We start from the raw sequence: 11,834 nt of genomic DNA, 5'->3' as shown, positions 1-11,834 counted from the left end.
TTGGACAGCAAAGAAATACATAATCTATTTGGTTCCTATTTTTTTTATAATATTACGTGTTTTAATGCTCCACAATTTGGCATACACTTTGCTGCAGACAATGTAGAATGAAGAAAATATGTATAAACATACACCTATGCTATAGGTTATATTAATCAAATAAATACAAATAGGCAGCTTTACAGTGGCACAGACAGGTGTACATACTATGCTTTTTTTAATGGTTTTATTCATTTTTTATTTTTTATTCATTTGAAAAAATGACAATAGTAGGTCAATTGGATTTTACTGAATAATTTGCTTGAGAATGAGATATGATTTCGGCTGCGGCTATGTGCTGCACAACAGGAGCCCACTATCTCCCCTCCAGCTGAATGCTCAGTTAAAAATGAGTCCTGTCTGATTCAGAATTCTGCCTTTATTCACTCTCTCTTCGACCTGAATTATTAATGTTTAAGTCTATTAAAACATGGTTGTAACATGTAAATAATCAATGGACAGGGGAAATCTAATGTGTATAACGCATAGCCTGTGTCATGTCTGTCTAAATTGAGGGAACGTATTATGAAATTGAAGGAACTGATTACTAAATTGAAGGGAAGGATTATTAAATTGAGGAAACAAATTACTAAATTGAGGGAATGAATTAAGTCTCTAAATAATATTTATCCACCATGAGAGTTTAGGGGCTCCATAGAAAAGCATAGCAGAACAACCATTCATGTTGAAATGTTTAGTCTTTTTCTTCTTTAAAGTCCTTAAAAGTTCCATCTAATGAGTCTGTAGGTCATAATTATGACATGATAGCCTGTACATGCTTTTTGAACACTAGGGGAAAATGAATGGTATTTTAAAATTGGGCGACAACAACTAGGGTAATTGAGCTATTTGCTGAGTTTTTATGTACATTACACCTCAACAAAGGGAAGGCTGCAGTATACGGGTTAATGGCTGGGGTACCTTTCAGCCTTTTTCGATTGTAGCCAATCATGTAACTATAATAGCCTGTTTCCGCCATATAAAATAATACAAAAAAGGCAATATGTTGTAATATTATCTCATTATTATGAGATACTAAGTCAGTATATTGAGATTGTATACTATCTCAATACATTGACTTATTATCTAAAATAATGAGATACTGTCTCAAAATAATTTACGATATCTCAATTGAGGTGTAAGAACAAACTTCAGAAGAAGCAGCAGCATGTGGTTTAGGACGCAGCCTGACACTCAAGCCCCGCCCTAACGTTCATTGTGAATGGAGGACGTTAGAACAGTCCTCCGGACAAAAATAACCAATCAGCGCAGAGTTTCTTTTTGAGCTCAGCGAATGGGATAAGAGGGTTCGTTTTTCAAATCTTAGCCGCGCAGTTTACTGTGCAATAGCGATACAAAATTTATAAAGATTAATCTCAGTTAACAGGGAATTAATACGGGACACATACACAGTACAGGTAAGAATGCCACACAGAAAGTATCTGGTTAAAGTTATTTTTTTCTAAAAAGCAGTTTAAGTCTCTTCTACTGCTTGTTAGTAAACGCCAAAGAAAAGTATTGCTAACTTAGCATACGTTAGTGTTAATGATTTGGACAAAACAAATCCTTTTCTGCAGAATAACATTGTGAGTGTTAATGCTCATGTTACGGTTAATGTGAAGGTTTTAAGTCAACGTCTGCTTTACATTTACCAGTTTAAATTGGCTCCGCACTGAGTATTTTGTGTGACTCTAGTTTGTGCATTGTATCCATCTCCTAAACGTTGTACAATCTCATTTCTCTTAGTAAAAATGGAGCCTCAGTGCGAAGTATTATTTCTTCGAGAGCATAGAGACTTCAATAAAAGTTCGATATTTTAATAAAGGCTTGCACTGAAAGTATTTTGCTTTGTTTTAGAATTTTGCTAGCCTAAGTATTTTCGGAGTGTAATACAGTGTTTTTTCTAGTACTTAACGTTAACGTGCATATCTTACGGTTTTTTTTAACCCTTAAGGTCCAGTTTTCGGATATTTTAAGACTAATATTTGTGTAATTATGATATTTAATTTCTGACGTTAAATATAACATCTTTAGTCTTTACTTTAAAACAGATTTTTTATTGTTAACATTAAGACTTTACATTAAGTTTTATGTTAATGCTACACTAATTCATTAATTCTCATTCAAAACTGCCCAGATTGAAGCACTATTTATAAAACACACAACACAGCAGTTATTCTTTGGGTGGTGTATCATTCTGAGCCCAGCAGTGACACTGGGTGTACGTGTAAGTGTGTGTTGCATTGGTATGAGTGGATCAGACACAGAAATGCTACTGGAATTTTTAAAAATTCATACAGTTCATCTGTATTTGCACAGTTTTTTACGACAGTTTTTGTTGGTCATCTTCTAGTCCTTCATCTTTGGACAAAGGATGTTGTTGGCTGGATATTCTTGGTTGATGGACTATTCTCAGTAAGTTACACTGAGGGGTTTACCAACTCCAGCAGCCCTGCTGTGTGTGCTCCAATTTGACCAGCAAGACACATGCTAACACCACTACGTCAGTGCTGAAAATTACCCATGATGTAAATAATACCTGACCATTGAAGAACAGTATAATAGGGGGTAAATTAAATTATGCAGAGCAACAGGTGGACTACAGTCTGTAATTGTAGAACTACAGTGCTGGTGCATGGTCAGTGGAGCTGATAAAATGGACAATAAATATAGATAAAAGGTAGGTGTTCTTAATCCAGTGATTGTTCAGGTTATAGATAATCTCAGTTTTTAAAATATGTGGTCTTTGCAGTATGGAGTCTCGCTTCGCACATCTGTATAAGCGAGACAACAGTGTCTCTATGATACGAGTAAAGATGTCTAGGCGACGCTCTCAGACACAGAAGGAGAATAGAAAGAGGATGCAGAACCATCGCCGTCACCTGGACCAGCTTCCAGAGTTGGAGATTTCTATGGATGTATCAACGCTTGAGAAGTCTGTTGCCCATGCACAAGGGACTGTATGTAAAGCAAAAGCAGAAAAAAGTAAGCCCAGTATCTCGTGATTTCACTTGCAGTCTTCAATCAGCCCACATATGTCACATATTAATTTACTTTGTTTCATCGCTGAAACAGTAGATTATAAAGGAATAAATGCAAGTACATTTTATGGTAATTTAAATTTGATACTATTTTTGATGTGGCTGTCACAGAATTTAACATAATATCTGAAGACAATTTTCAGCATTTTCTGATAACTCTAGGGTAACCTTTCTCTCCAGTTAACGGTGCTGCAGAAGAGAGGAAAAAGATGTTGGAACGTTTCAAAGAGAACAAGGCTCTGCAAAAGGAGAAAGAGAGGCGGGAGAAGGAAAAGAAAGGTGTGTTTAAAGTCAGCCTGTACCACCCACAGCCTCTGGGTTATCTCCCTTTGAATCCTGTAATGCCAAGCACAGCTAAGGTAAGCTCATTAAAATCATTTTAAACCCCATTTTTATATATACATTGTGCATTAGTGTTGTTGACTTAGATCTTTTTTTTGCAGACAACAGAGTCTATGCGGTCTACCAGAGTGACCCGTTCCATGAAGCAGCAACAGCAGCCAAAGGTACATTGGCCTTAACTGTACTCCATCAACAAGCTAATGTTTTTAGATCTTATCCATGAGCTTATAAATATGCAAATCATTTTCTTATACAGTTGCCACCTGAGAGACAAGCTGCACCAAAGAAAGGTTAGAGGCTTATTCCTTTTGATTGTTTGTGCTAATAATGGTGTGCCTCTTCTTAATGCTTGTTTGACAACTCAGTACAGTTGCCTGTAGGTCTGATCTTTTCCCCCCCCATTAGCTGAAAATTTACCCAGTACCAGAGCGAGCAAGCCATCTGCCTCAGTAAATACCAGAGGCAGAATTGCTGCAGGTAAACCATCACATTGATGGCACATACAATACAGCCTGGGTCTCCAAGATATTTATTTAATATATAAGTATAAATTTAGCATATCTCAACATTTAGTTATCTTCTCTTACACAGCTGAACCCATTGTCAGGGCCCCAACTACACGATCAACTGCTAGATCTGCAGCAAATCTTGTTCCAGCCAAAGCTACAGCTAAGCCTACTCCAGGTGCACTTTAACATTTGTTTACCTAGTTTGTTCCTCGTAACGTTTTTTTTTCATCAGTTATGTACATATACATATCTTCTTACTTTTTCATGTATTTCTTTTTTGTGCTGGTAGATCAAAGGGCTATTAAAACAAGATCTGCTAACAGGCAACTGACAGCAACTTCTGCAGGCAGCAGTAAACCCATGCAAGATAAAACCCAAGGTCACTGTCAGTTCTTATACTGTACTGTTTATTTTCATTATTTTGTAAATCATCCCTGTTTGGGCAACAAATCTTAACTTTTTAAGTAATTAACTGAATATACTAGTTGTCTTTTTTTATTGTATGAATACAGTAAAATAAATTACTTACCAAATAGTCCAAAAGTATTTTGCTCAATTCCCTTCTCCATTAATCCTGGTTCAGTTAACTTTCATTTTATCTTTAAAAAACATAATTTCATTATTCTAAATATTTTCAGTTTTGGAGATATTGTTCCAACAATTTTAAAGAGTGCATGTACAGTTTATCACTTTTTCATATATTTTTGCTGCTTAAGATAAAAGCATTATTTTCAGGATCAACAGACTTGTCCCTCCCTACCTTTTTTATACCTGAATATTCAATAAGCTAGATGTCACTTTTCCAACAGGAGAAACAACGTTTGTGACAGCTATTGAAAATAAGGTAAGCAAAACTTTGTTGTCATTTGAATTTAACTGTTTTATTAGACTTGTTTTAAGCAATACAATACAATCTCAGAACTGGTTTCATCAAGACGAGTAATTTTGAGGAGTATTTTTCTGCAGCATGTTGATGAGGACACCCCTACAGTGCACCCCTCTCCTGTGAAGGAGAAGATGGAGGAAAACCAAGTGACTCCAACCTCATTTGCTCCACAAGGTTTTGTGTTCCAGCCCCCGAGTGGTCTGAAAATCTTCCAGCCTGCACCCCTCTCTCCTCGTACTGCTGACACCTTCCTTTCACCCAGGTAATTCTTATTCTCTTTTGTTTAATAACATGCACTATTACTGTCTGCTGGGCTCAAAATCTGATTTTTTTGTTTGTTTGTTTTTTCTGCATATTTTCCAAGTATTTGGATTTAATACATGAATCAATATGAATGTCTTCAAGCTTATCGTTTTTCACAATAAAAACAAAGTAGGTAGGCCACATGAATGTAATAAATGCCTGATTTTCTACTAAATCCACAAGAAGGTGCTCTTTGTAAAACTCAATCATCCTCAGGGGCCCATTTGTTTCAACATGCATGTTGGTGACATCCCTTCATAATGATATTAAGACATATGAATTCCTTCTTGTGTCATTCCCACAATTTAGAAATATCTACTAAAAATCTATTAACATATTCTTTAAAGTGGTCTCATAAGATTTTGGCATGACATGGGTGTTTGGAAGGGTTCAAAAGGCTTCTTTATTTTCCATTCCAGCTTCTGCCTTGATACCAAAGTTGAGTTCACCATTCCATCTACAGCACCATGTAACTCCACCAGTCCTGTCCCTTCAGTTTCTCCTCCAGCTCCTTCTGTTTCATCTCCCTGTCCTCCTGCCCCCATTTCTTCACCCTGTGCTTCTGTGGAGCCTCAGCATGATGTCCCCTATTTCAGGTGAGCAAATCTGTTTTTTTATATCTGTTTGCAGTTCTATGAATGCTCAGTTATATTAATTATAATTATACCTGGAATCATTGCGCAAGGCAGGATTTTATATATATATATATATATGTATATATATATATATATATACACACACACTTATACTTTTTTTAGACATGTGATGGCTGATGAGACGGAACGACTATCTGGGTTGTCAGAGTTGTGGGAATCTCGCTTTGATGATTCTTCCATACCAGAAGAGAGTAAGTGTTCACTTTAAACCTGTTACTAATGCTGTCGTGGCTGGGAATGACTTAACACTAAACGTTCAGAAAGCCCTATGATTTCATTGTTTGCTTTTCCCGTTTAGTAGTGTTAGCAATGCCAGTTGGTAACAGTGCATTTTGCAATTGTTATGCATAGAAACACATCCACATACAACAGTTGGAGGGTACTGTGTCTAATACTGATTTAAAGAGGCACAGATGGATAGAAGCACAGCACTACTGTTTTTATACATTGTTGCTATGCGGGCAGCCATCTTGGATTCTGAGCTCCCAGTTAGTGATGCTCCGCTGATTTTCCATAAAGGTAATTTGACTTGTATTTTCCAGTTGAAACTTCCTACGTGGAAAATCCGACACACGAGTTCAGATGGAACACAGTTTCATTAAAAACATTTAACATATTTCTTCTAATATAGCCAAAGGCCCAAGGAGATGTGGTTTCTGAAGATTGGTTTTTAGGTTTACACAGGATGAATGCTTTTAAATGTCACTCTAATGAACTCCATGGTCTTTATATTCTTTATTTTTATGAGTTTGAGTAGGTGCCCTAGAAGTGTACATAGTATGTGGGCCTCAATGCACAAAAAATAGCAGGATTTACATGAAAGATAATACTTAAAACATGTTTAAAATTTTCCAAGATTTTGGCATAGTGCATGTATAGTCTCAAATCGGCATGTGTTTACTCTCTTCTCTTCAGTGCGGGACCGCATGCGCACAGCTGTCGGTCAGGCCAGGCTTCTAATGAAGGAGCGCTTTGGTCAGTTTAGTGGCCTTGTGGACGACTGTGATCTGGGACGAGGGGAGAAAATCACTACCTGCTCAGACTTGCAAGGCTTCTGGGACATGGTGTACTTTCAGGTGATTGTGTGTAAACTGACATGATTGAATGTCTACTATATGTTACATATATTGAATGGTAAATTCTGAGAATGTAATTGCAGTAGAATGTCCTTTTAGAAAGAACTGGGCTGTGTCAACTGATGACTTTGTCTTTGTAGGTGGAGGATGTTAATAAGAAGTTCAATGCTTTAAAAGAAGCAGAGGCCAGAGGTTGGCAAGAAGAAATTTCTAAGCCTGACACCAAGCAGAAAAGGGTGATCAAGGTATGTCAAGTAACCTGTAACATAATCACATGCAACTTGGATATGCACGAAATTATAATCATAGTATAAACAGATATTTGCTTTAAAACAGGGGTGGCAAACCTGTCACACACCTTGGGCCATAAAAAAAACACATTGCTACCAGGAGCCACGAGTTCAATTATAAAATTGTTTTTACATGTGTGTACACAACTATACTACAGCAACCAAAACTCCTAAAGACACAAACTGAGAGTTTCAATTCCAGGCGCTAAAAAAAAATCAAATCTTTTTGGTTTGACTCTATCCTCACTATCTCTGTTTACTTGGATTATTTTCTGCTGCTCTTGCAGTGAACAGATGCATTGCTCATGGGGTGAGCAACCACAATATCCTTACACTCCTAAAGGAAAATCCACTTTCTTTCCCAGAATCCTGCAACACCGCCAGGGCTTCTTTTTGCCATGTGTAAAATTATTTCAGCATGTACTTCTAAGGCTGTCTTGCTGAGAAACATCAGAGACCAGTGGGAAAATGTGAAACTGAACAGGGATAGAATCACCCTTACCAGAGCAGGGGCATTTTCCATTTATCCCCTTGAACTGGTGCTGGGCGATATACCAGTTTGCACAAAGAGCCTAACCTTGTCCGAAACGCAGCGCGGTGGCAAATTATTTCACGGGGGACGTTGTTCATTGCTGCGCCGCTAAACACGGAAGTTCTGAACCAAAAGTTGTGTGTGTATATATATATAATTTTTTTTAATAGAAAATGAAACATTAATTAATTCTCTTTTTAAATAATTATTTCTTTATTCATTTAATTATATAATCTTGTCACAAAAAAACCCTCCATAGAGGTTTGGATTTGACATATATTTCTGACTTTGAAAAACACATTATACTCAGGAAGAGCAGAACATTTGGATGACACTTTGTTTATTCATAACCCTCTACAAACAAATATTTTATGCCATTGTAAAGCTACATATATATAAAACTTATAACTAACTACATATCAGCCTGGGCAAATATGTATGTGAAAACTATTACATGTTTGTTCCACCCATGTGCATCCCTAGTTCAAATGTTTGTTTGTGGTAGAAGTGTCTTGTAAAAAAATATATATTTGACAAACTTTGCAGATTTTGGCCTACGACTGGTAAATGGTTTTGTGATTATCGTGTTTGCGGATGATCTTACAGAAGCCCCCTGTGGCTGGAGGGAAGACTGGAGCAGGTGCTGGAGCCAGCGCTGCTGCAAAGAGTCGCCTGGCTGCAGTGAAGGCAGCCATGAAGGCTAAGCAGGCAGCAGAGAAAGCTGCTGCCCCTTCAGACAATTCTGCTCCTGTCACTGTTGCCACGACCCATCCACTGCCAGCACAGACTGTGGTGTTTCAGGGAGGCTTCTTCCGGGTGGAAAGTCCAGTCAAAGTAGTTGGTATGAATTCATTACAGCCTTGGAAGCCATCAGTATTAGAAAGAACTTGTTTTATTGTCCAATATTTCTAGATTTCAAAACTATGGTTTAAGCTCTTTCAGGATGCAATTCATGTATCTGTCACATGAAATGACCAGGTGTAAACAGGTTCATAACTGATTAAGCATGTAGTGTAGCATGTAATACCAAATGCTCTTCATGCTAAAGATAGAAGTAAGACATAACATTGACCTACCTCCTACATAGGAATGTTTTCCATATGCTGTAAGCACTTTAACTGCTGTGGTTTAGCCCAACATGTGGCATTTTATTAATTTTGAATCCAGAACTAGTGACTCAGTGGCAGTGTTTAGGTTTTCAAATATTCAATTAATTACTGGCTGTAATTCTAGTACTGAACCAGTATTTATTTGCATAGTAATTACTTGTTTTCCAAACCCCAGGTTCTCCAAGAGTTCGGCTGAGTGCAGCTTCCTTGTCCAAACCGTCTCCTTTTCTGTCTAAACTCAACACCCCGGGCAGGCAGTTTCGATCGGCCATCTCCCATTCTTCTCCAAATCCGTGCATGACAGTCACTTCTACTGAAGCAGCTCCACCCACTTCACCACCTGCAGAAATGACACATCTGGTTTTGCCTAACACTTGCACCCCTCGGTACCCTTCTGAAGATCTTCCCTGCTCCCCAAAGCCTCTCCAGAACAGCACTGAGCACCACAACCCTAACATTCATGCATCACCTACTGCAGTCACACAGACAGACGCCAGCCAGCCTTTCAAGGAAACAAGTGACCACACGGGTCATGACCAGGCAGACCTTGCTAATGCGGCAGTAAACAGTCCAATGCAGGAGTCGTCAGAGATCAAGCCCCATAGTTCTCCCCATCAGTCAGAAGCTGAGCTTCCTCTCCATCTCCTCAAGCAGTCAGATATTAACACAGAAGCTGAGGAATGCATCCAGAAATCTTCTGAGGCCACTGCATTGTCCCAAGACCAATCAGAAGAGCCAATGGTGAATGAGCTGGACGCCTCCATGTCAGTAAGTCCAGGAGCAGCTGCCTCCCCAGCTAAAGTTCACACATTGAGTTTCGCCCTCTCACCATCACCATCTAAAACCACATATCCACAAGCAGAAATGGTTGGTCTCTGTGCCTCTACTCTCTCCAGTCCTTTTGTGATGTCAACCACCCCACCACGACTCTGCGTCCCCTCCCCAGCTCAATCTGACAGCACCAGCATCCCTGTCAATGAAAGGTAAGCACCCTGTTACGTCCTGTGGCAAGGCTAATTTGGGTTAAGTTTTAAGTGAATATATAAATCTTAAATTCAGATCAAACTGCCTTAAATCTTAATATCTTAATTTTGGTAGATACTATATAATTCCAATATCAAATATGCACAATAAAAAGGCCACAGAAGACCTATTTTATGATCATGACCCATCCCTGGCTGTGAACACACTCACACTAGTGATTGGGGCAGTGAACATGCACACACCTGTAGGGGTTAGGTGCCTTGCCCAAGGGCACTATAGCTGTGAATGTTCCTGCTTTAAAGTTGAGTGAAATTAACAGACGGCAGCACCATGTAATAATCAGTCAGTGGCAGAGGCTGTAATTAATGTGTATTGAAAATCATATCATTTATTATTTAAACATTTTTGTATTGTGATTACTTATTACATTACATATTTAATTATTGTCCAGACCTAGTTGCAAAGTGTAAGTGGCTATAACCTAAACATATAGCTATGAGTGATCTTTACCTTGTCTGTCGCATGGCTGACTTTCTGTTAAACATTAACAGATGTCCAATAGAGCTTGCAAAATATTATCTCCAGGAAATTGAGTAATAATGCCCCTGGTTATTATGGTTTTTATTTTATGTCAGAATATTTTTGATGGCACCCAGTAGCTTATCTGTTGATGCAGTTTGTGTTGGTTGTGGTCTAGTCCTTCATCAGTGGACACGGAATGCTGTTGGATGGATATTTTTGGCTGGGGGAATATTCTTAGTCCAGCAGTGACACTGAGGTCTTTAAAACTTAAGCAACACTGCTGTGTCTGAGCCACTCCTACCAGTAGAACACAGCCGCACCCTGTCAGTTTTTTGCAGTGCTGAGAATGATCTACCACCCAAATCATACCTGCACTGTGGTGTTGCTGACCATTGGAAAAACAGTGAAAGGATGAAATGGTACATATTACAAGTAGTATAGTAATATTCAGGGCATGAAAAGGAAACAAATCTTCTCCAGAATTAAATCCTACTGTATGGTGTATATAAAAATGTAATTATCCACCCTGACACTTGCTTTCCAGCTCTTCCATCGGTGCAGCAACTGAACTGACGGAAAATCCAGAAGCTGTGGTAATCATAATCATCTTAATATTGATTGGTGGTTTAATTTTACTGTTATAAATGTTCCCTGTTTAATGTGTTCCCCCTTAAGATGCAAATTACCTTCTGGCTTAGCTCATTTAAATAAAATAATTGTTCAGTTATTCTATATTCAATATTTTGCTTGGAGTGCATCAATTGTCCTGCTTTTATTTTCTCAGAGTTTTGCTGATTTGGAATTTGAACGATACCTGCAACCAACAACACGTTGCAGCTTGTCTCCTGTGCAGAGCATGGCAGTAGAGAGGTTTTCGCTTGGGGTAGCAGATGCTGAAATGGAGAGCCCTCAGTCCCAGGCAGAGGAAACCATGCAGGATGCAATAATGACACCTACAGGTATTTTGGTGTTTGTATTGTTGATCACATTTTGGTGTTTATTGGAGGTTATTTTAAGCACATGGTTTTCAAACACTCATGCTCTTTCTTACACTCTTACCTCAGCTCTCCCCAGAATGGCACCACTCGTATTCACTCCTTGGACTGAACAGGTGGCTCTTTCTTTTATCTCCTAAGCGTTTCTTTGTTTGCATGAAAACTTCTGTGCCACTTTCTTTTACTGAAATTCAACCATTACTTTGAATAGTACTAGAATGTTTTCACAGCATGATGGTTTTATACTTTGCCAATAACCCTTATCTCCTTTCTCAGCCGATGGACAACGTGCTGCCATTCACCCCAGAGCAGAGGGACAGAGTGAGGCAGTCGGTGTGTAACAGAGACCTCATGATGTTCACACCACCCTCTAGTAAATAGTACATGTTGTCTTTATTGATATATATACAGATATTTGTTGCCTTTTTAATTTAGCTTTTAGAAGTAGAATGTTATTGTTAAAATATCCAAAGATTGAGTTTATATGTACTTGTAATTCCTTAATGTAACATTTTGATAACCAATTAAAACTATCTATTTTGAACATTTC

At 38.3% G+C, this 11,834-nt stretch overlaps 1 protein-coding gene across 3 annotated transcripts; it reads left to right on the top strand.

Annotated features, from left to right (window-relative positions):
* Positions 1-1,333: 1,333 nt before the first annotated feature.
* On the top strand, positions 1,334-11,819 carry dlgap5 (discs, large (Drosophila) homolog-associated protein 5). 3 transcript variants are annotated; one of them, XM_066664723.1, is made up of 20 exons: positions 1,334-1,457; positions 2,792-3,024; positions 3,261-3,439; positions 3,524-3,586; positions 3,679-3,712; positions 3,828-3,899; positions 4,014-4,106; positions 4,221-4,310; positions 4,741-4,775; positions 4,898-5,079; positions 5,540-5,716; positions 5,879-5,967; positions 6,692-6,852; positions 6,993-7,097; positions 8,281-8,515; positions 8,959-9,766; positions 10,834-10,882; positions 11,074-11,248; positions 11,354-11,400; positions 11,561-11,819. In XM_066664723.1, the coding sequence occupies exons 2-20, from the start codon at positions 2,793-2,795 to the stop codon at positions 11,663-11,665; spliced, it is 2,931 nt and encodes a 976-aa protein (XP_066520820.1). In that variant the 5' UTR covers positions 1,334-1,457; position 2,792; the 3' UTR covers positions 11,666-11,819. The 3 variants fall into 3 exon arrangements, with proteins under 3 accessions (XP_066520820.1, XP_066520821.1, XP_066520822.1); XM_066664724.1 differs by lacking the exon at positions 3,828-3,899; XM_066664725.1 differs by lacking the exon at positions 11,354-11,400 and having other exon boundaries at positions 11,561-11,763.
* The last annotated feature ends 15 nt before the right edge of the window (positions 11,820-11,834 follow it).

Source organism: Hoplias malabaricus, chromosome 3 (assembly GCF_029633855.1).
Source record: "Hoplias malabaricus isolate fHopMal1 chromosome 3, fHopMal1.hap1, whole genome shotgun sequence".
Classification (NCBI taxonomy): Eukaryota; Metazoa; Chordata; class Actinopteri; order Characiformes; family Erythrinidae; genus Hoplias; species Hoplias malabaricus.
This window is presented reverse-complemented; position numbering and strand designations above follow the sequence as displayed.